Consider the following 25,390-nt stretch of genomic DNA (forward strand, 5'->3'; position numbering starts at 1 on the left):
TAGTAAAATATGGCTGTGAGAGTGTGGAAGGCCAGCCTGCCTGTCCTGCCGCATTAGACACTGAGCAGCTGTGGGTTGGACACACAGCCATGGCACCCTGAGGGGTGGACACAGCTAATTCACCATAGCACAGGCACCCCGAGCTAGAGATGAGAGGCAGCCTATTAGCCTAGTCGCATCTGCTGATTGATACAAGCTCTGCGGCCTTGATACTTTCACTGAGTATAATAATAATAATAATCAAGAGGACAATAGTGACACAGTGTTCTAGCAAAGTGCAGTATGTGAAACACAAAACCCCACCTAATTCACTCTTTTCTCCCGGACATATCCCTGAAACTCTGCCCCCTCCCATCCCTCTAGCTGGCAGCGCCGCCTCCTCTCCAGAGGCAGCTCATCCTTCACCTCCTCTCTCACTCCTGGGTGCCTCAGTAGAGGGCAGGCCATCTGGGGTACTGGCCCGCTCCACACCAGAGGGCCTCAGGCCCTTAACCCTAATGTTCCCACAACGCCTCAGGCTCACAATGTAGGAATGATGCTCAGACCCACAGTAGTAACTGACTGGTGACATGGAAAGGACCAAAAGTATGTGGACACCTGCTTGTCGAACATCTCATTCCAAAATCATGGGCATTAATATGGAGTTGGTCCCCCCTTTGCTGCTATAACAGCCTTCACTCTTCTGGTTAGGCTTTCCACTAGATGTTGGAACATTGCTGCAGGGACTTGCTTCCATTCAGCCACAAGAGTATTAGTGAGGACACTGATTTTGGGCGATTAGGCCTGGCTCGCAGTCGGCGTTTCAATTCATCCCAACGGTGTTCGATGGGGTTGAGGTCAGGGCTATGTGTAGGCCAATCAAGTTCTTCATCACCAATCTCGACAAACCATTTCTGTATGGACCTCGCTTTGTGCATGGGGTCATTGTCATACTGAAACAGGAAAGGCTTCCCCAAACTGTTGCCACAAAGTTGGAAGCACAGAATCGTCTAGAATGTCATTGTATGCTGTAGCGTTAAGATACCCCTTCACTCGAACTAAGGGGCCTAGCCCAAACTATGAAAAACAGCCCCAGATAATTATTACTCCTCCACCAAACTTTACAGTTGGCATTCGGGCAAGTAGCGTTCTCCTGCCATCCACCAAACCCAGATTAGTTGGTCAATGGTGGCGAGCTTTACACCACTCCTGCCGACACTTGGCATTGCGCATGGTGATCTTAGACTTGTGTGCGGCTGCTCGGCCATGGAAACCCATTTCATGAAGCTCCCGAGGCAGTTTGGAACTCAGTAGTGAGTGTTGCAACCGAGGACAGACAATTTTTATGCGTTGCACGCTTCAGCACTCGGCAGTCCCATTCTGTGAGCTTGTGTGGCCTACCAGTACGTGGTTGAGCCATTGTTGCTCCTAGAGGTTTCCAATAACAGCACTTACAGTTGACTGGAGCAGCTCTAGCAGGGCAGAAATTTGACTTACTGACTTGTTGGAAAGGTGGCATCCTATGACGGTGCCACGTTGAAAGTCACTGAGCTCTTCAGTAAGGCCATTCTACTGCCAATGTTTCTCTATGGAGATTGCATGGCTGCGTGCTCGATTTTATACACCTATCAGCAATGGGTGTGGCTGAAATAGCCGAATGAAGTAATTTCAAGTGGTGTCCATATACTTTTGTGTATATATAGTGTAAATGTGAATGGATTGATTGATAAAGCTATGACAATGACTAGACTGATGGTGCCCCCGGCTTTCAGTCCAGTTATAAGGAATGTCAATAGTCATTATTCTGTTTATTTTGACTATATTGCTATAATGATACGGAGCTACAGGGATTATCACATTAAACAGCTGGACAAGAGGATGGCCTAAAGAAACCACTACACCACAAAATCGCAAAATAGAAAATGCTCATTGGCTAAGCGCAAATAGCTCAGTGCTTTTTTAAATAGAGAGGTATCTTCCTGGCTAAATAACCAACTAAATCAATATTGTTCCAGAGGTTTGTGGAGTAATACACCAATGCATAATATCTCAGCTGTGCAGTGTGTCAGCATCAACCCAGTTCAACTGTTAATCCACTAGTATAAACAACCCAAAATGAGAATTAGATATCGTTGACTTTCATATTCCCCCGCTATTAAACATCTGCATTATTTGACCTTTGGATAATATTGCTGGGAGAAGTCCACTGAAAGTAGTGACTGTACAGCCTGTGGGAGCCTATTCAAAAACAAGGGACAAATACCATAGAGCTATCACTATTCAACCCTTAATATCAAGAAACTGAGGAATCCTGTATCCTCCCATTAGCTTAAAAGTCTATTAGCTACACTGTAATGACAAATGGTGAAAAGGCTCTTTAGCAGTGTTAGCGATTCCGCTAACAACGCCTCCCTCACATCAGCATAATCAGTCATAGTAAACCCCAGAGGAAGCAGGATACCCGTTTACCACTGACCCTGCTTCAATGACCTCAGACCTAAATCCCTACCTTTGTATAACACATTTAAGTGTTTTGTCTAAGCACCCAAATGAGAGATTAGAGAGGGCCAAAGGGCTGCCTGAAGTGGGGGATCGTGGATGGGATCGTGGATGGGGGGAACATTGTTAACGTAGACGCCATACACAACTGTGTACAGTGCTCCACAAACTTCACAAGGGAGGAGAACAGAGGAAAACCAGAGAAGCCAATAGGTGGACTAATATAATGAAGGCACAAAACAACCCAAATCCAGTCAGGCTACACGACAAGACAAAGGGAATGGAAGGAGACACGGCACAACAACATGAGGCTTCGTCTCTGTAGTCCACAGCTTTAACAGACTTGTCTTAATAAATCATATAGAAACTGGATATCTTCATTAGCTAAGACATTGGAGATTCAATAGACTTCTACTGAACCCAAAGCCAGTATTTGCTTGATTTATGAAGCAGTATGAAGAGCCACCCTCAAAACAACCTCATCAACTGTGCTCCCACTCTTCTCTCCTTCCCAGCCTGAGAAAGCCTGTGAGAAGCTTTAGCACGGTGGATTTTCAAGCTACATTCACAAGGTAATTATGGATTAGCCGGTGAATACCAACAAAGGTGATATGCAGAGGACTCCGAGAGCGCTGGGACCTATAAAGCCGCTGAAGCCAACATACTCAAACAACCTCAAGAGCCAGCTTTGTGTCTCAGTCTCCCCACCACTGAGCAGCGGGGCTAAATGTAAACAAGCAGCCATTTTGAACCCTCCAGTAGAAGGGCATTAATACATCATGAATAGAGCATCTGATTAGAAGCATTAATCACTCTTAGGGCCTATGACGCTGATATCATTGGGAAGGAAGACATTATATCTATCCCAATAAATCTCACAGACAGCCGTCTGGCACCCTCATCTCTTGTTTCAGTTAGCCAACTAACAAAGTGGGAGACAACTCTGTCTTTTCTATGCTGGATCAGTTCATTAGACCATACATTAGCATAGACACAATTCAAGCTCTATTAAGGTGGCTAAACAGCCTTTAAACCACTTTTCTGGTCTTTTTAATGAAGAGTTTTTTTATGGGAGGTGATAGAAAAACATGACAGCGTTAAGACACTATCTCCACATGGATGTTGAGACCATCGGATCGCTTCTTACATTTTCAGAGTCGCATCAGATAAGGAAAACTGCTCACTGCTCACTGCTCCAACTAACACTCAAAACTACCAATGAAACTCCTTCCAAAGAAGTTTATAGTAACTGTCCAGTGAAAATTCTAATTTTAAAAGTTTATATTCCATTAACTCATAACCAAATAATGTTGTTGACTTATCCTATACTTGCATTTGTGGCCAAAGCATAAATTGGAGAAGAAAAAAAACACTTCAAAAACACCACAAACTTGTATCTCAAACAGAGGTTTAAAAAATGCTTGCCATTTCCTCAGAGGATGATGTTATCCTTCAGAAGAGGATGAGCTGGCAAGCTGGCCAATCAGCAGTCTAGTCACATGAATATTTTTAATGACCGGTATTTGCCCACACCTTTCTGTTGTTGGTGTACGCCCACACCAACACACACAAAAAGCTGCTTTTTAACATACATAATTACAATTTCTTTGGAAGGAAAATGATTTCACTCATATTGTAATGAATTATAAGTCATATTTCATAGAAATCTGGAAACACTGGTCAGTTACTTTAAACAGGCATAACCTGACTATTTCCCTCTGGTTCCTCAGATGACAAGATCAATCCTTGAGGCGAACGTGGCCTTATTAAAAGACAGTCATTACCTCCAGCCTCACCCGGAAGCCGCTAAGAGGCAGCATCCTTGACAACATAATTTTGCCTTCCAAAGAAGCTGCTGGCCGTCTATAGAATGTTTGGAGTGATTTAGTGAGAGTGGATGACATTGCGTTTCACTGCATTTAGCTGTCAGAAAACTGAGCCTTTTTTTGTTCATGTTAAGCTGCTCACTTGGTGTGTGGCTCAGGTGCGGATCTAGTCACCACAAAGGCTTGTATCCAACAAGGCAACTTCAAAGGCAGAAATAAACGACAAACCCAGGCTTTTAATCAAAGTTATTCCATACGGTGTCAGGTTGGACAGGCAGCTTTTGGAAGGACTTAGGTATTACCTACTGTATACTGGCATGACACCTGACATATACACACAAGGACGATCCACATTGACCATGGAAACACTTACTGGGTCCTCTCTGGATTGGAGTTATTTCTCTCTCTGACACACACACACACACACAGCGCTATCACTGCACCGCAGCCTTGACTGCAAAACAGGTAATTGCAGAGGAATTTATCTAATCTACTCTGTATGTGACGGAGGTCAGGAAAGTGTTGCAAATATATGAGCCTAAAGTATCCATCACATCCAGACCTGAACCTTCCTCCACTCCCCCTTTCAGACAGTAGTGCATTGTGTCCTTGGTAACTGCATGATCATATACAGTAGAGTGGATCCGACTTAAGCACGGAGAGGAACAAAAAAACACTTGAGCTGTGCTGATGAGATCTGGAGGGTTCTACAGCGCTCTGTCCCCCTGGGTAACAGGCTTCTTACGCACAAGCTTCCCCACATCGATCACTTACTCACATGCGCACAAAGAGAGAGCCACATAGGTATGCTGAGACAAACGTTTGAATGTGTGCGTGTCAAAATATTTTAAGCGTAATAGCATAAGAAGAAAATGATTCATGCATACGAATCACCTTTACGCATTTAACTCTAGGCCTGTTTAAAAAGCTTGCCCAAATTACAAGTGTGTTAATAATTGAAAGAAACTTTTTTCCCTGGTATTTTTATGGATGTTGAGGTCAAACACAAACATGGGTAATTCTTTTTTTAATTGTATTGACGTAAGGCAAAATTAATCTGAGACAAAGAAAAACACTCACACACACAGTACCACACATTTGTGCACACAAGAAGAAACACAAAGAGAAGCGTGTATAGAAACAGCCCAACGAAGCCCAGAGTCTTTACTACAGAGCACTCATTACGGGCCACATTCATACTTCTGCTTGGTAGGAGATAAGGAGAGCGACATTGAGGGACAATGATCTGTTTCGTTCTGGGGAGAAACATCCCACTATGACTCCAAACCATGAAGAAAGACACTCAAATGATTCAAAGCCTGTTTGAGTACGAGTTCCTTTGTCTCTCCACGCTGCATCTCTCCTCCAGTATCGTCTCCTAATCCCTCTCTCCAAACGTGAGAGAGAGAGAGAGAGAGAAAGAGAAAGAGGGGGATGGATGGAACTGAGGGAGCCAGTAAAAATACATTCAGGCAGATTCTTATACTGGGACAAACTCTTATTTCTCTCTCTATATGACTCTGTGTATCTCTCTTTCCCCTCTGGAGCCAGAGAGGGCAAATCTGCTTATCGATTTTCCCCACACCCCAGTTGGGGAGCCAAGGCGAATGACTGAACAGAGCTAGCCGGCCGACGTGTGTGTGGATTCATTCATGTGCACGCTCCACATGAACACTCTTTACACGTGCAAACTGCCTTTGAATGACCTTGTCAAGCCAGTGCACACTCACACACAGTCGCACACGCACACTCCCTCTGACCAGTTCACACACTCTCATTCTGAGCTCTCCGGGACGCTGGCCCTTTAATGCTCCATCGTCCACGAGGCAGATTGCTGGCACACTTTAGCGACAGAGAGAGATAGGGAGCGGCGGTCATTAAAAGCGACGAGTGAAGAAACAGACGGATTTTGGTGCTGGGTTTCCATCTCCAGTGACCCCGTTCGGCTAAGGGGCAGGAGTTATCGGATGTGACCGAGGCCATCTTGGCTCTGCCGCTCCCCCACTCCTCCCAGGGGACTAATGACTGTGTCGGTGGCCAGAGAGAGCGAGAGAGGCCAAGTCTAGCTCTGGACTCTGGTCTGTGGTAATGAGCTGTGTCGGCAGCATGACCCAGTCCCACATTCCCAGTCCGCTGACGGTCACCTAGATATAGTACATCCACATGCAACACGCTTAGCGAATCACATGCAAAGTGACAAGAACACTCCTGCTGCACATACTCCTGCAAGCAAAACACACACAAGGCTGCACTGGGCATATACTGTACTATGCCATCAATCACTATACCATCCTTCAGAAACTCTCCCTCTCTCTCTCTCTCCCTCCACCTTCCCTTTCTATTCACACTACTTGACTGGCACCTCAGACTGGTGGAAGCAGCTCAGTTGTAAATCAGACAGTGACAGTATGATGGCACATCTTCTCCCTACACACAATCTGGGCGGTCTGCAGTCTGCAGGCCATTTGAGGAGGCCATTGCCAGAGGGCAGCGCTAGTAGCAGCCAGATAGCATCACCATTACCTACCCTCCATTCTGGTGAAAGGATTGGTATTAACCATACCTTCACCAAAGCCGGTGCCAAGGTTGGTGCCTATACCCACGCCAAACCCGTTGTCCATACCTGCTCCAAAGCCGGTGCCCATGCCTGCTCCAAAGCTGGTGTCTGGGTTGCTACCCATACCAGCGCCAAAGCTGGTGCCTGAGTTGGTAGCCACGTCTGCTCCAACGTCAGTGCCAAGGTTGGTACCCATACCTGTGCAGATGTTGGTACCCATACCCGTGCCAAAGCCGGTTCCTGGGTTTGTGTCCATGCCCAGGCCGGTGCCCATCCCGCTGATGGCCTGGCTGCTGAGGGGTACAGGCAGTAGCACGTCCTGGTTCTTGTCTGCCCCGGGCCCCTCCACGATGCCCTCTAGAGGTGAGAGAGGAGAGCTGCCCCCACAGTCTCTCATTGGGGGGAAGGGTGAGAAGTGTAGGGTGGGCTCCTGGTCCTGCCTCAGGTCGGAGCGGGTGGCGCCTGCAGCAAACAGAGTGGGGGGCAGCTGGTCGTCCGAAACAGTCAGTGAACGCTTCAAGGTGGAGTGGCAGGAGAGGCGCGGGCCGCCCATGGGCGTTGTTAGCTCGTCCAGCCCAGCTCCAGGGTAATGGTCGGGCAGCTCCAGGCTAGAGGGTACCGAGAGGTGGGAGCATTCGGACATGGCCCGCCGCAGGGCCTTCCGCTGCTGGTCAGCACGCCCCATGAAACACGGCTCAAGCTCCACCTCTTCCTCCTCCTCCTCCTCGCTCTCCTCCGAGGATCCCTCTGTCATTTGGAGGCCGCCTAGTGCTGATGCACTGTCCTCGTCGCCCCTCTCCAGGTAGTTGTCATTGACAACACCGATGACGCAGTAATTAGGGCTGGCAGTATTCTGGGGTGGAAGGGTCTTGGGGCTGGACTCTGAGAATCCAGGGTTCCACACACCGGTGCTGGCTGGGGCTGGTATGGGCGGGCTAGAGGGTGAGGGTAGCTCCATGCATCGAGCTGGGGAACCAGGTACGGGGGGAGGTAGGACCCCATTGTTCCCATAGCTCAGAGGGGAGGTGGAGGATGACACTTGGCTTTCGGGGCTCTCCCCAGCGCTGCCTAACCCCTGACAGCCCCCCCTGCCAGGTACCTTGAGATCCGCATCCAAGCCAACACCGGCTGACGGGTCGAAGAAGCACAGCTTGTCCTCGTCGGTGAGTCCCGGGGCCCCACCGAGGCTCCTGGGAGGCCCCATGTCTCCATGCTGCCAGTCCCAAGCCTGGGGGGCTGTGGCGGGGGCCATAGAGGGGACCTTACACAGCTCACTGTACTCTGAGAACGGAGAGCCAGGCGGCTGGTTGGAGAGAGAAGACATGCTTTCCCTCCTTTCTCACTCTCTCTCTTTTCTCCTCAGGCTACGTTTCTCTGTCCTCCGGTTGTTCTCGTTCCCCTGTGTGTTATGTCGTTTCTTCTGGTTAGGATGCACAGGTGGGGTCTGTCTCGGCTGCGGTAGGGCCTGTGAGATAGGCGAGCGTGTGTGTGTGTGTGTGTGGTGTAGCCTCTCTCTCTCTGTGCCTCTTCGCTCTCAATTGACCAAGAAGCACTGTGAACTGGGCTCCTCTTTCTCTATCGCTCTCTCCCTCCCTCCTCCCTCTCACTCACTGACAGCCTTTTGCATGGCTCTTGGTCATGTGACTTGAGTGTGTGGCTCCTCATTCGCTGCTGCCAATTCACAACTCCCTCCCCCTGTGGTGGAGTGTATATCCCCCTCCTCTCAGTTTTTTTCTTTCTCTCCAAGCTTTCTCTTTCTACCCCAGTCCCACCCTCTCTCTCTCTCTCTCTCTCATCCTTCTCCCCAGGCATCACACAACCCCAGGGAGATGAGAGGGAGGTTTTGGGGCAGCCGCTTTAGGGGAGCATGTTTGTAGCTAGGGCATCTCTCTCGCTCTCTCTCACAGCAAAGTGATCCATTTCTTGGTAACATATCTCCATTTGACCTCACCTCACTTCACACATTCACTCTGTGTACCTCTCTCTGAAGCTCTCACACACTGTGTGTCTCTGAGCCAGACAGCCAGTAGTGTACCCTGGCAGAGGCCTCTGTCGAGCAGAGCCAAGGTCTAGAGCCTGGCCCCTTTGTTAATTGTGTTAATGACTTTGTTGTGGGCACTGTGCTTACCCTTACTCTGCAGGATGTGTGTGAGAGACAAACATTTTGAATTTGAGAGAGAGAGAGAGAGAGAGAGAGAGAGATGGTGGATGTATCGGTCTGTGTGTGAGAAGGGGATTGTTTGTGTGTAAAGATAACACAGACTCACAGTCAGCCCAGACACAGTTGGAGAGAAGAGGGGGGGTAGGAAGGAGAGCGGTAATGAAAGAGGGATGTCAGATATATGAAAACCACTGCCTCCCAAAAGCACCGTAGATGCCTGTCATCCCTGATCTCGTCACGCAAAGAAAAAGGAGCTGAGCAGTGGAGAGAACAACCACGCTCAAGAAGAGATGCACTTCTGACACAAAACGCAAACACATAGTCTGTGTGAAGCCTTTGCCTGGCCTCAACTCTGCACGGGCGAGCCCTCAAGACTTTAACAGCAACGAGAACGCACACACTCTGACCTGACTTCTCTCTCAACCCTGAATCACCATGAGGTCCATTGTGATTCAGTCTCACCCAGATTCTGCTGCATTACTAAAGGCATATTTTGAAACTGGAGTACAGTGGAAACATTCTCAGTCCACATCCGGTTGAATATGTACAGTTGAAGTCGGAAGTTTACATACACCTTAGCCAAATACATTTAAACTCAGTTTTTTTTTTTTACAATTCCTGACATTTAATCCTAGTAAAAAATCCCTGTTTTAGGTCAGTTAGGATCACCACTTGATTTTAAGAATGTGAAATGTCTGAATAATAGTAGAGAGAATGATTTATTTCAGCTTTTATTTTTTTCATCACATTCCCAGTGGGTTAGAAGTTTACATACACTCAATTAGTATTTGGTAGCATTGCCTTTAAATTGTTTAACTTGGGTCAAACGTTTTGGGTAGCCTTCCATAAGCTAACCACAATAAGTTGGGTGAATTTTGGCCCATTCCTCCTGACAGAGCTGGTGTAACTGAGACAGGTTTGTAGGCCTCCTTGCTCGCACACGCTTTTTCAGTTCTGCCCACAAATTTTCTATAGGATTAAGGTCAGGGCTTTGTGATGGCCACTCCAATACCTTGACTTTGTTGTCCTTAAGTCTTGAGATGTTGCTTCAATATATCCACATAATTTTTCTTCCTCATGATGCCATCTATTTTGTGAAGTGCACCAGTCCCTCCTGCAGCAAAGCACCCCCACAACATGATGCTGCCACCCCCGTGCTTCATGGTTGGGATGGTGTTCTTCTGCTTGCAAGCATTTTTCCTCCAAACATGACGATGGTCATTATGGCCAAACAGTTCTATTTTTCCTTCATCAGACCAGAGGACATTTCTCCAAAAAGTACGATCTTTGTCCCCATGTGCAGTTGCAAACCATAGTCTGGCTTTTTTATGGCGGTTTTTAAGCAGTGGCTTCTTCCTTGCTGAGCGGCCTTTCAGGTTATGTCGATATAGGACTTGTATTACTGTGGATATAGATACTTTTGTACCTGTTTCCTCCAGCATCTTCACAAGGTCCTTGCTTTTGTTCTGGGATTGAAGTGCACTTTTTGCACCAAAGTACGTTCATCTCTTGGAGACAGAATGCATCTCCTTCCTGAGCGGTATGACGGCTGCGTGGTCCCATGGTGTTTATACTTGCGTACTATTGTTTGTACAGATGAACGTGGTACCTTCAGGTGTTTGGAATTTTCCCCCCAAGGATGAACCAGACTTGTGTAGGTCTACAATTTCTTTTTCTGAGGTCTTGGCTGATTTCTTTTGATTTTCCCATGATGTCAAGCAAAGAGGTACTGAGTTTGAAGGTAGGCCTTGAAATACATCCACAGGTACACCGCCATTTGACTCAAATGATGTCAATTAGCCTATCAGAAGCTTCTAAAGCCATGACATCATTTTCTGGAATTTTCCAAGCTGTTTAAAGGCACAGTCAACTTAGTGTATGTAAACTTCTGACCCACTGGGAATTGTGAGACAGTGAATTATAAGTGAAATAATCCATCTGTAATCAATTGTTGGAAAAATTGCTTGTGTCATGCACAAAGTAGATGTCCTAACCGAATTGCCAAAACTATAGTTTGTTAACAAGAAATGTGTGGATTGGTTGAAAAACAAGTTTTAATGACTCCAACCTAAGTGTATGTAAACTTCCCACTTCAACTGTACATTTGATACATACCATTCGGTTAGGTTTGACAGTAATCCGTGTGTCAGTCGTACCACAGAAGGACAGTGACAGCCAAAATGACTGTCTTGGAGCTTTGAAGAGGAGCTGTATGGCTGTGAGTGGGGTGTAGAGACAGTTCTGAACCACAGTCAAACACCAGGCCCCAGGACATTGCCGTTCCCGCCCCAAAACATCCCCTTCTAAGCTTTAAGTGTCAGCTGAGTAGTCAAAATGAATTACCACCCGTCTCAGCCAGAGTGAAGGTTTACTCTGGGCTACAGTGAACATGAAGACAAACTCTCATCTCCTGATTGTCTAACCGTCAATGTGAACCAGGACAGGACAAGACAGAGAACATTCTTTAATGTTAAGCCCAGCATAACCCTTAAGAAGGCACTGCGTAACATTAGTTAGATTGACCCAAGCATGTCAAAAGTGTGCAACTTCTTTATTTCTATACAGTTCAGCTCAGAGTTTAGTAATGCGGGAAAACATGTGATGGGCAACAGGCTCTGACAAATGTACCTCTCTGGTCTGTGTGAAGCTTCTGTGGCTTCGGAAAACAAAAATAGATGTATTGTCCACAGAAAGACACACCAACACACAGAAACACACGCCTTTACCAGTCATCCAGTCCCCCAGCACTAATGGGGCCACGTTACATAAGCTCCAGTTGAGTCTGCTTCTGCAGCTCAGAGTATGAAGCTCTGGCAATAGACACAAGGCCAGGACAAACACAATGAGACAGATCAGATCAGACACAATCACTTCAGATGCTAATCACAAGCCGAGTAGCTACTATAAAAAAAGTGGCCGCATACACACGGATGTGTGGTATGGTGAATGAAGCAAACCATAGATTTGCAATGTGGAAAAACTTTGCACAATTCTTCAATGTGTTTAGACAACATTGTCAACCATTCATGATCACGTCAGAATTGCTTAGTGTATTTTGTAGTGGAGTCCTGTACCTGTGTACATCAAGAGTCGAACCTGGTAGTGTAGTGTAGAGAAGGGTAGGGTAGTGTAGGGTAGGGCTGTGTAGTGTAGGGTAGTGTAGTGTAGTGTAGGGTAGGGTAGGGTAGAGATGTGTAGGGTAGGGTATCGTTGTGTAGTGTAGTGTAGTGTAGGGTAGTGTAGTGTAGTGTAGTGTAGTGTATGGTAGTGTAGGGTAGAGATGTGTAGGGTAGGGTATGGTTGTGTAGTGTAGGGTAGGGTGGTGTATTGTAGTGTAGTGTAGGGTAGTGTAGTGTAGTGTAGGGTAGGGTGGTGTAGGGTAGGGTAGTGTAGTGTAGTGTATGGTAGTGTAGGGTAGAGATGTGTAGGGTAGGGTATGGTTGTGTAGTGTAGGGTAGGGTGGTGTATTGTAGTGTAGTGTAGGGTAGTGTAGGGTAGGGTGGTGTATTGTAGTGTAGTGTAGGGTAGTGTAGGGTAGGGTAGGGTAGTGTAGGGTAGGGTGGTGTATTGTAGTGTAGTGTAGGGTAGTGTAGTGTAGTGTAGGGTAGTGTAGGGTAGGGTGGTGTATTGTAGTGTAGTGTAGGGTAGTGTAGTGTAGTGTAGGGTAGTGTAGGGTAGGGTGGTGTATTGTAGTGTAGTGTAGGGTAGTGTAGTGTAGTGTAGGGTAGTGTAGGGTAGGGTGGTGTATTGTAGTGTAGTGTAGGGTAGTGTAGTGTAGTGTAGGGTAGTGTAGGGTAGGGTGGTGTATTGTAGTGTAGTGTAGGGTAGTGTAGTGTAGTGTAGGGTAGTGTAGGGTAGGGTGGTGTATTGTAGTGTAGTGTAGGGTAGTGTAGTGTAGTGTAGGGTAGTGTAGGGTAGGGTGGTGTATTGTAGTGTAGTGTAGGGTAGTGTAGTGTAGTGTAGGGTAGTGTAGTGTAGTGTAGTGTAGGGTAGTGTAGGGTAGTGTAGGGTAGTGTAGTGTAGGGTAGTGTAGTGTAGTGTAGGGTAGTGTAGTGTAGTGTAGTGTAGTGTAGGGTAGTGTAGTGTAGGGTAGTGTAGGGTAGTGTAGGGTAGTGTAGTGTAGTGTAGTGTAGGGTAGTGTAGTGTAGTGTAGGGTAGTGTATTGTAGTGTAGTGTAGGGTAGTGTAGTGTAGTGTAGGGTAGTGTAGTGTAGGGTAGTGTAGTGTAGTGTAGGGTAGTGTAGGGTAGGGTGGTGTATTGTAGTGTAGTGTAGGGTAGTGTAGTGTAGTGTAGGGTAGTGTAGGGTAGGGTGGTGTATTGTAGTGTAGTGTAGGGTAGTGTAGTGTAGTGTAGTGTAGTGTAGGGTAGGGTGGTGTATTGTAGTGTAGTGTAGGGTAGTGTAGTGTAGTGTAGGGTAGTGTAGGGTAGGGTGGTGTATTGTAGTGTAGTGTAGGGTAGTGTAGTGCTAGGCAGACACAGTGGAATAAAATGTGTATATTTGGGCCATGTTGACCCTGCCGACTCACAGGCAGGCTGGAAGCCACTGTCACTGTCACATCGCAGTCCTCGCTCATTCCTAAATGAGTGACACCCAAGCCCCTCAAGGACAGGGACACAGAGCGCCCCCTCTCCAGTGATGACCTCACTCTGCCTGGCCCGGCTGGCTGGGTGGCTGGACGTACACACACGCATGCGCGCGCATACACACACACACAGAGGCTCTTTTACATAATCCCACAGTACTACTAAGGCACCGTGTCTGATAGACGAACAACAACACGGACGCAGAAAGGAAGCAGAAAGTTGCAAACCATTCCATAACTTCATTTAGCAGTGGATATTTGGATAAAAGCTAATCAAGTTAAATCAAATCATCTCTAACAATGGAAGCAATTGGGAGGTAAAAACAGCAGCAAGAAATATGAGTTATTTTTCAGATTCATCAAATTAATAACATATTCTGCAATGTTCCATCCTTGCACTGGAGCCTGTCATCGGTGAACTATCTACGGAGTATGCTGCAAATAGGTTAGATAGGTGGCCATTAACTAAGAACACTGATGAGAGTAAAGGGGGCTTTATTTAACCCGGTGCCCTACAGAATATGTAAATAGGCCAATCAGTCAAGCCATTAAACAGGCACACACTCAGAGGTAAATTATTCAGGAGGTACAATACTTCAAATGTAAGCTTTACAATTGAGGAGAGGCACAGCCACGTTCTACAGTGAGGCTACATCTAAAAGTGAAGAAGAAGTCAGTGCTCAAATTAGTGTATTCACTTCTCTGAGAGAGAAAGAGAAAGGGAAGAACGGTGCGGATGGAGAGATCAGAAGACAGAGAAAGAGAAGGAGAGAAGGAGTGCGGCGGAAGAGAGAGAAAGCGAGACAGTCTTTAGTGGTTCTATTTTTAGCTCAATCAGTCCCCCCTCCCCCTGCTGTCACACACCCATTGTTTCCTTGGTAGCCCCCTCTACCCAATGTCTCCAAAAGCAACTGCCTCCCATTTCCATGGCAACAGGATCCTTGCCACGGCAACCAAGTAGAGCCAGAGGAATATATGAAATGAGGAAGGGGAGAGAGGGGAGAGGAGGAGGGGGAGGGGGGAGAGAGAGGTGAGAGGAGGAGGCTAAAATCAACTGGGGGCATTTTCGTATATTATTATCTGCTGAGCTACGAACCAATGAGCTGCTCTCACACTGCTCTTGAGTTAATGGTATCTTTCAATTAATCACAGTCATCAGTCTGCTACGGTCTTTCAGCTGCTAATGCCTATGCAAGTATGTTAATCCAGCAATGTATGTGTCATGCTGATAGACTGGCCTCCAGACAGATCATTTCAGCTGCAAATAGCTTGGGAGGGAGGGGAAGATTGGGTTTGATCAACCCAAAAATGTGAAAGTCACATGCTGTGGCCGTTATCGTCCAAGCCACAGATCCTCTACTTCCACGATGAACTCCTTGCCTCCCTCGGATCAGTGCACTACATCACATCAGCCTCAAAATCAGAGGGAGGGAGCGTTGCTTTGTGTACTTTGTGTTTGAGAATCCTCCTTTTCCAGACACGATGGCACACATTACCAGACAGATAACTGCCCAGTGAAAACCTAACTTTTGAAAGACTCATCCTATACTCTTATTTGTGGCCAAAGCATAAATTGGAGAGAAAAAAACACTTCAAAAATCCCACCTCACCACCTCACCTCCCATTCAAAAATGCTTGCTATTTCCTCATAGAGGATGATCTGGCCAATCAGCAGTCTACTTGCATATTTTGTGACCACACCATTCTGTTGTTGGGGTATACCCACCCCATTCCAACACAGAAAAGCTGCTTTTTAACATACTTAATACAAAAACAATTGGGAAGGAAAACTATTTCACTCATATTGTAATTAATTATAGGTCATATTTCATAAAATAGTACCGTGTTAAAAATAACATGACAATGTGCTTTGATTGCTCACTATGACTGAAAGGGTTTATTGAGTTGATGCTTCAGTAGTTACTCCCTTGTATTCAATGGAATCTATTCTACAGGTTGAAACTGGGTCTACTTCTGAACACTGACGTAAGCTGCACCTAGCCCCTGACGTATTACTTTCACCTATCTAATAGCTATCTCCTGATGAGAAGCTGACTATTGCCTGATGTATTGTGCAGATTGCCATTATAATTGTCCTGGAACAACAACAGAGCCCTATTAAAGTGTTGTAGACTACTAACAAATGGCCTGAGATCCGCGTAACCATCTATCAACGTGAAATAGCTGTTCAATCTTGTGCGGTAAAATCGATACGTCCATAAACCGCCGCACCATTTTAGTTCTATTATAGCAGATGTGCTCGGATCCCTCATCCATTGCTATTGATTATGGATGTGGCGCCTGTGGCCAATTGGCTCTGCCAGATTCACAGTCGTTCCCACTCTGGACACAACTAATGCCCAACAAGCTCAGATCAGCTCCCAAAATTCCCTAAATTGTATAAACGACGGACGCTCAATCAAATGGGATGATTTTGGGGGGGTAAAACTTAAGAGTGGATATATGTATTCATGACATGTCCAATTGATATGTAATCTTAGTGATGGCTGCATTTTGGGCTTAGGTTTTTGAGCAGATTGATTTGGAATTCAATTTGGTGTGGCATGTACTGCCAGCATGTGGTTGTCAAGCCTTTCACTCTGAAGTGACGAGACATTCCTCAATAATTACTCCTTTATCCAGCACCGTAAGACCACCGCCATTCAAATACAGCGGACGAGAAAGAAGGTGCATATATAAAGTGTGAAAACATCGCAATGAGAAGAAATCCAGGGAAGGATGTCCACTCATTTCTCCTTTAACCAGCATTATATCAACTTTCAAATACAAGGGCGAGAATGAACACATTCTTGTAGTGAGAGGGCGAGAACCAGCAATTTCTTGCAATGAGAAGAAATTGGTACCAGGACAGCTCAGAGTAAAACACTGTTGGATTATTCCAGTTTATGAAATCTAAAAATAATCCTAGCATGTCTGCTGTGAATCAAACAGTGTCAACCCCAGGTTTGGATGCTACAATGTAGACATTTCATTTGAATTCCATCATGTCAGGTCTGGATTATGGATTATGCCAGCTGTGTCAGGGGAGTGAGTAGAAGGGGAGGTGGAACAGTCTCTCTGCTATGCTGCTCTGCCAGGAATATTATATTATTCTTTGACAGCAGACTGCTCCCTTCCTCCTTCCACATGCAGGCAGCCGCCCACCGGTTTTAGCAATCACCCGATTCCAGAACCCGTTATAGAAACAGAAACAAGCCCAGGGCTGCTTCATTAACATGTTTTGTATAATTAAAGCAGCATTTTTTTTAATTTTTAAATGTGAGTTATAGATCTATCATTAGCATTGAAAGCAAGTCTAAGAAGCGGTAGATCTGTTCTATATGCACTATTTTGATGCTTCCCGTTCTTAAGATATATTTTTGCATCTTTAACTTTCGGTTTTGTACACTAGCATCAAACAGTTGAAAATACTATATTTTTGGTTACTGAAAATATATTTCACAGCGGTTTAGATGGTACAATGATTATCTACACTATACATTGCTTGTTTTGTCACATTAATTGAAATTAGGTGAGCTATTAGAATTTTTGCAACCAGGAAATGGCAGAGCGATTTCTGCATATTGCACCTTTAAGACCGTGATAGAGTGGCTGGTGCTGTGATGTACTGTGCCGTCCAGCGTAACGCTTTGTTGTTTCCATGTACATGATCAGTTTCACTCTAATGAGGTTGCATGAGAAAAAAGGAAAGTTGGAAGTTTACAAACACTTAGGTTGGAGTCATTAAAAGTCGTTTTTTAACCACTCCACAAATTTCTTGTTAACAAACTATAGTTTTGGCAAATCGGTAAGGACATCTACATTGTGCATGACACAAGTAATTTTTCCAACAATTGTTTACAGACGGATTATTTCACTTATAATTCATTGTCTCACAATTCCCAGTGGGTCAGAAGTTTACATACATGATAGGCTAATTGACATAATTTGAATCAATTGAAGGTGTACCTGTGGATGTATTTCAAGGCCTACCTTCAAACTCAGTGCCTCTTTGCTTGACATCATGGGAAAATCAAAAGAAATCAGCCAAGACCTCAGAAAAAGAAATTGTTGACCTCCACAAGTCTGGTTCATCCTTGGGGGGAAAATTCCAAACACCCGAAGGTACCACATTCATCTGTACAAACAATAGTATGCAAGTATAAACACCATGGGACCACGCAGCCGTCATACCGCTCAGGAAGGAGACGTGTTCTGTCTCCTAGAGATGAACGTACTTTGGTGCGAAAAGTGCAAATCAATCCCAGAACAACAACAAAGGACCTTGTGAAGATCTTGGTGGAAACAGGTACAAAAGTACCAATATCCATAGTAAAACAAGTCATATATCGACATAACCTGAAAGACTGCTCAGCAGGGAAGAAGCCACTGCTCCAAAACTGCCATAAAAAAGCCAGACTCCGGGCTGCAACTGCACATGGGGACAAAGATCGTACTTTTTGGAGAAATGTCCTCTGGTCTGATGAAACAAAAATAGAACTGTTTGGCCATAATGACCATTGTCATGTTTGGATGAAAAAGGGGGATGCTTGCAAGCCGAAGAACACCATCCCAACCATGAAGCACGGGGGTGGCAGCATCATCATGTGGGGGTGCTTTGCTGCAGGAGGGACTGGTGTACTTCACAAAATAGATGGCATCACGAGGGAGGGAAATTGTGTGGATATATTGAAGCAACGTCTCAAGACATCAGTCAGGAAGTTAAAGCTTGGTCACAAATGGGTCTTCCAAATGGACAAGGATCCCAAGCATACTTCCAAAGTTGTGGCAAAATGGCTTAAGGACAACAAAGTCAAGGTATTGGAGTGGCCATCACAAAGCCATGACCTCAATCGTATAGAACATTTGTGGGCAGAACTGAAAAAGCGTGTGCGAGCAAGGAGGACTAGAAACCTGACTCAGTTACACCAGCTCTGTCAGGAGGAATGGGACAAAATTCACCCAACTTATTGTGGGAAGCTTGTGGAAGGCTACCCAAAACATTTGACCCAAGTTAAACAATTTACAGGCAATGCTACTAAATACTAATTGAGTGTACGTAAACTTCTGACCCACTGGGAATGTGATGAAAGAAATCAAATCTGAAATAAATCATTCTCTCTACTATTATTCTGACATTTCACATTCTTAAAATAAAGTGGTGATCCTAACTGACCTAAGACATGGACTTTTTACTAGGATTAAATGTCAGGAATTGTGAAAAACTGAGTTTAAATGTATGTGGCTAAGGTGTATGTAAACTTCCGACTTCAACTGTACATGTATTCTACTGCGATCTGTTTGTGAGTGTCATGTTCCTGTGTGGTTGGTGTGTGTGTGTGTGTGTGTGTGTGTGTGTGTGTGTGTGTGTGTGTGTGTGTGTGTGTGTGTGTGTGTGTGTGTGTGTGTGTGTGTGTGTGTGTGTGTGTGTGTGTGTGTGTGTGTGTGTGTGTGTGTTTGTGTGTGTGTGTGTATATATATATGACTGTTGGGATGTGTGCGTCACTGATAAAGATATTTTAGCCTCAGCCTACGTTCTCAGCATCAGTTGCCATCCCCATGGCAACATTAACTGCTCCTCAGTTACGATGGCAACTAGCCAGACCCCACCCTCCCCAAAGGCACGTCTATAACTGTCTACCACTGGAAAAATCTCATCAACAATCTGACCTTTCCTACCATTTTCACAACATTCGCATTTGTGTAACATTTATACAACATTTTACACTCCATTTTATTCCGGTCTGCCATGACTCTAGTAGTCTTCAAATCATAAACACCTTTTCGTGTAGCTTTCTGAAGCTTTAGTAAGACAATGTAAGCCCACAAGGATTTTCACTATTCACACACATCGTCTAGTTCACATGAACAAACAACTGTCTGTCACGCTGTTCCCTTTAGATCAAAAATACATCACCCAGACAGAACCCCCCCCCCCCCCTCCCCACACACACACAATCGCTCTCAGAGGAACAGCAAAGGAATCAAAGCCTTTAACTCTTGCCGCTCTGTACTTTGCAATGTTGCTGAGGGCCAGTGGACAGCAGAGCAGCCCTGCTGTGGATAGGTTTGTCTGTCTCCATGGGGTCTGTGACAGAAGCCTTATTTACAGTGAGCTCCAAAAGTATTGGGACAGTGACACATTTTGTGTTGTTTTGGTTCCGTACCCCCAAGACATGCTCACTTCTCACCATTACAATAACAGGGGAGGTTAGCATTTTTTTTTTTGGGGGGGGGGGGGTTATATTTATCGTTATTCACGATTCATTCAGGATTTTCCATAATCATGGTAGCATCCACATTAATGCGGATGTCTTTAGAAAACTATTATATTCTTACTTACAATAAAAGTGACTCCAAAATGACACAATACATTGTTTACCATTCATTTCTTTTGGGCACAAAATAATCTGAAACACAACCAAAACAAACAACAAAGGCATCCAACAAGTTTGTAGAGTCACAAGCTTGATGTAGACATTGAATATGGGACCAAATACTCAACTTTTTACTACTTTAATACACATAAGTGAATTTGTACCAATATTTTTGTTACCCTAAAATGGGGGGACAATGTATCATTTCAAATCCAAAGTGCTGGAGGACAGAACCAAAACAACAAAACACTTGTCACTGTCCCACACACATGCCCTGAGCCCACACCTGGGTGCTTCTGTCTCACCACATCAAGGGGACAGGGCTGGTGGCAAAAATCCACCGATCAACACCGTCACGGACGACTCCACATTCAAATGCTCACCAGGGCTCATCTGTGAAGGAGACCTTGGTCTCAGCATGACCCCCTATCGAGATAAAATCTTCTCCAATGAAAACATGGTATTTCGAAGAATAGCCACGCTCTCCTTTTTATTGGTGGAGAAGAATGGAATGGAAGCGACACAGAAACCCCACACACCTTATAGGTTGGATGACTGGCTTCTTGAATGATGGTGATACGCAAGCGACTGACAGTGATGTGACGCAGCATAACTGGAAATAGAATAGCACTTACAATGTAATTACAGCTGTTCTAGAGTGGCTGACGCACAGAGAGCAGTGGATGGCACCAACCCAACCTTAGCACTGTTATAACGGGTGGTTTAAAAGAAAAACCTGCTCTGTTGCTGCACTTACAACTAAGGAAATTAAGAAACTAAGGCATTTAAAGCCAAACGGATGGAGTATTATATATTGTTTTGAGAATCAGAAAGTGTGTTACAGAATAGAGATCGTGGTATTGATACACGACTAGGGCCTGGGGTTTTTCCGTATCGCCCTCACCCCTCTGATCCAATGTGTTCTTCCCATCAGTGATAACAGAAGTGTCATGTTGCTGTCTGCCTTCCAGCATATTCTCATAGGAATATGACAGAGATAGAACAAAACTCCATCCAAATCCCACTGGCTCGGACCTTTACAGAGATAGCCCCCACTACCTGATAATAACCCCTTTCTAAAACAGCACCGTGTTTTAGAAAGGGGTCCTGGCTTTCACAATGGTGAAATCACATAGGTTACCCCTTCACGTCACAAGCCATCAATTCACAGTACATGGACAACTCTGCTAATACTGTACTCTTGTCCCTTGTAGGATCCCATCCGTCAACGGCCTATGAAAGAAATCCGCCCCCCAGGAACAGTGAAAAGCACCATAGATAAAAATAGGTGGCTGGAATATTTATGAAGCTTCGTTGTTCTGGGTCGCGGCCCTAAAATAACACCATTGACTCCTTTTGTTGCTGTGTGCAGTCACAGTGACACGGGGGACACTGTGGGGGCACATCGGTGGCACGTTGGCACCTCTGTTAATGCGCTGTACTCCTCCCACTGACCCCCAAATGGCCAAGGGATGTTGTCATTCACAGAGGCAAGTTAACAGTCTGACTGCCTCACGTCAAAAGGCCAGGAATTCTCGACTTATTTAAACCACACAAATCCCATCAATATTACAGTGGGTCACAGGCGGTAGGTGGAGTGGGGGGTTTGTGAATGGTAGAGAGGCTTAGTGAGGGCAAGGATATGCCCCGTATTGGTTGGTCTATAAATACACCAACAGACCAGTAATGAGGGGGAGCAAGGCCAGACTAACTTTATCTAACACCACACGCACACCCCACCAAGACCAAGTCAATATGATAACACTCTGAAATGCTATCATATGTGTGGAAGTCCATATTGGAGATAATTACTCCGATAGAGGAAATCCAACACTAGTTTGTGTTGAGACCTTGGAGATAAACTAAAACGCTGTTAAAATAGAATCATTTTCGCTGAAGCTGAGAGGTGCTTAAACTCTGGCCTGTGCCCAAATGAAAAGCACATGAATGACCCCTTCCCCCACACACACACACACGCACGCACGCACACACGCACACGCACACACACACACACACTGAGTGGCAGTGGCTGAGCTGTCAAAGGATTTTGCCCGTTGCACTTTTCCACTCGTATGGGTAACAACAACAATTGTCTACTGAACTTCAAACACTGAACAAAACATGAGAAACAGAACACACACTGCTGTTGGGCTAATCTTGTCCTTCATCCCCAGGAAATAGCATGCTGGGTGAGGGATGAGCTGGGACACAGCAGCCTTATCTCCTGTCTCCTACAAGGCCTAAATAGCACCCCCAGTGACACAGTTCCACCCCTTGAACACTGACAAAGAGGGAAAATTACAGAGGGGCAACAGAGACAGCTGTGTCTCTCCCAAAACCCACCCACCCACACATCAAGCTATTCATCTCAAGGAACAGAGTGCAACTGTTAAAAGCCATACACTTTTAGATGAACAATGGGCCCTGCTGCGATGGCTGACTCAAGGTGCCAGACCAAATAAAGCACTTTTTATACACTTCACTGTTTCTCTATCTATCGCCACAGGTGAATAACGGGCTCACGTCTCATTAGAACGAGTCTTTGGCTGCACCGAGCTGATGAGGAAGCCACGGACAGGAAGTGATGCGGGATGAAACGGTAAACTGTATCTACTCGTCCGCTTCTTCAATTAATCAGAGTGGTGCCTGCTGAGCTGCGCTTTAACGCTGCGTGTCAACATGATCTATTTATATACTGGCAGCTCGCCGGGGCGCTCATAAATAAACAAATATTTCACACGCTACTCGGCTGGACAATTTCTCCAAAGTGAATCCGAGGGAGTTTCGCGACTGTCATAACTCTTCATCACGGAGGAACCCAGATTGCCAAAGTTAATAAATATATAGAAATGTGTGTAGTTTGGGCATTGTGCGCTCACTTAAAGCTGCCTGATGGTGAAGGCGGCATCTAATTGGCTGTGGCAGCTGTATCTTGAGGGGCACATTCAGTACACATGGCTTAAAATAAAGCTGTGATAAAAAACTGACTGTGACGCTCGTTTACCACTTGCTGCTTTGAGCAACTACTGTGGAGTTAAAGAGTCAGTCATCGTCCCCGAATGACTGCACTAGAACAGAAGAGGTGTGCATATCCCAGTATCTTTATTATGCAAGGGGGAAATGGAAGAAATACTGCGAAACAGCAGCGAGAGTAGAGAGTGTGCTGAACGTGGTCTCTTATTGGACAATACTCTTCTGGCTGCAGTGCATTCTGGGCGAGTTGCCTAGGAGGGAGGGGTTCGAGGGGGTTTGAGGTGCTCACCCCTCTCAGCTCAGTGAGAGTCAAGGTGCCAGTGGGGTTTGCTCGGCCTGAACATGGCAGCTTATGTAAGCAGCTCTACGGGGGGTTCGGCTAACCTTCACTCAGCCCTCCTGGCCTTCGGAGAGAGCACACAGGGCACCAGGGGAGACCCAAGGGGTGCTAGCCAACATCTGGAGCTCTCAAACAAGCGTACCTGTCTCCTAACACAACCTCTCTCTCAATTCTATTCCATATTCCACTTTCCTGTCCCAGTGTCCCCACCTCCTTGGATTCAGCCCCAAGCCACTTTTTGACAGCGCGTCTCGCCCTGTCTCAAAGAGATTGCTTCACTGTGGTGCATTGCAACGCAAGACTTTCCCACAATTTATTTCCCACTAGGGATTAAGACGGGTAACCGGGATCCCGGGACTGTCCCAGGAACACTTCACATTTCCCCCCAAAAATGATGACAAGTGTCACGTTCCTGACCTATTTCTGTTAGTTTGTTATATGTGTTAGTTGGTCAGGACGTGAGGTTGGGTGGGCATTCTATGTTTTCTGTTTCTATGTTGGTTTATGGGTTGCCTGGTATGGCTCTTAATTAGAGGCAGGTGTTTGGCGTTCCTCTAATTAAGAGTCATATTTAGGTAGGTGTTTTCACAGTGTTCGTGGTGGGTGATTGTCTCCTGTGTTTGTGTATGTCGTTACGCCACACGGGACTGGTTTCGGTTTGTTTGTTCAGTGTTTTTTTATGTGTAGGCTTTTTTCCCTGTTCGTGTGTTCTCGTGTGTTATGTGAGTCCGTCGTTCAGATCTGTCTACACCGTTTATTTGTTTTGTTAGTTTATTAGTCAAGTTCGTGTTTTCGTGTTTTTTCTTTAATAAATCATGTCTACAAACTCAGCTGCATTTTGGTTCGATCCCTGCTCCTCCTCTTCTGATGAAGAGGAGGAGGAAAGTCGTTACAACAAGACCTGGGAAATTACAAAATGTTTCCCCACTGTGGCACTAATGCAATTTCCCAAAATACATAACGTGCGCAGCAGCAGATTAGCAAAAAATGTAATTGCACATTATCCAAACAGGTTTTTGCATGGAAGCCTCTAGAATATTTAATTCGCACAAAGTCGCCATGAATTCAAAGCACACGCATTATTGACACGGACTGCACACACGACCCGAATGAAGTTAATAAACCCTAGAGGAAACCTCTACAGTATAGCTTATAAAATAATGTGTGCCTCTTTGAGCTGTCATTGTGACTCTTTGGACAGTCACAAATTTGATAGGCCTACGCACAATTCACTACATATGCATTTCTGTCACAGTCTGTAAAAAAAAAAAAAAAAGGCATGAGGGAAAATTCTCCCTTCTCCTGTCCTAGAAGGGAGTCAATCACCACCTTCCGGAGACACCTGAAACCCCACCTCTTTAAGGAATACCTAGGATAGGATAAAGTAATCCTTCTGACCCCCCCCCCTTAAAAGATTTAGATGCACTAAAGTGGCTGTTCCACTGGATATCTTAAGGTGAATGCACCAATTTGTAAGTCGCTCTGGATAAGAGCGTCTGCTAAATTACTTAAATGTAATGTAAATGTAATGAGGTTATTCCTATCCGGTCCCAATCCCACTGAAACCCAAAATCCCCACCCTGTCTCGCATGGAAATTCCTATCTTCAGAGGTTGCTTTATCAAAGCACTTCTCTCGCCTATTCATGTCAAAATCCCGCTATGACAATTCACCCGCTTCTCTGTCTCGTTTCTTGCTGCCCATGTGAGATCTGCGGTAGGGAATGTGTGATCAACAATGAGAGTAGATATGGATTTTGTTTTTTAAACAGAATTGGTCCCTGTTAAGATACCTTGATATTTCAACTATTTCCACTCTTCATCTCTTGGTTATTCATGAACTGATCTGCTATCTGTATAATCATCAACTCCATTTGGCCAAATACCGGAGATATTCTGTCATTCGTTGAAGGAGGTTATCCCGCAAGTTTAACAACTTTGGTCATTTGAATTTGGTTTGACTGCTGTTACAAAGTTACACTGGGGGTGAGCTCTGTGCATCCCGAGTGCGTCGAGAACCACTGCTGAAATGTGCTGAATTAATTGAGGAACGTGAGAATGCTCTGAATTTGTGAACGTTTCGCAAATTCACAACAA

At 45.4% G+C, this 25,390-nt stretch overlaps 1 protein-coding gene across 9 annotated transcripts in view; it reads right to left on the reverse strand.

Annotated features, from left to right (window-relative positions):
• The window catches only part of LOC129859250 (microtubule-associated protein 4), a 111,168-nt gene that overhangs the window by 23,174 nt on the left and 62,604 nt on the right, over positions 1 to 25,390 (reverse strand). The window contains exon 1 of one of the 9 annotated variants that reach the window (XM_055928775.1): positions 7,060 to 8,462. The exons of the other annotated variants lie outside the window; for them this stretch is intronic. Within the exon in view, the coding sequence (XP_055784750.1) occupies positions 7,060 to 8,185 (1,126 nt within the window). The 5' untranslated portion in view covers positions 8,186 to 8,462. Of the gene's footprint in view, positions 1 to 7,059; positions 8,463 to 25,390 lie in introns of those variants that run through there. 9 annotated transcript variants of the gene reach the window in all.

This window comes from Salvelinus fontinalis, chromosome 7 (assembly GCF_029448725.1).
Source record: "Salvelinus fontinalis isolate EN_2023a chromosome 7, ASM2944872v1, whole genome shotgun sequence".
NCBI lineage: Eukaryota > Metazoa > Chordata > Actinopteri > Salmoniformes > Salmonidae > Salvelinus > Salvelinus fontinalis.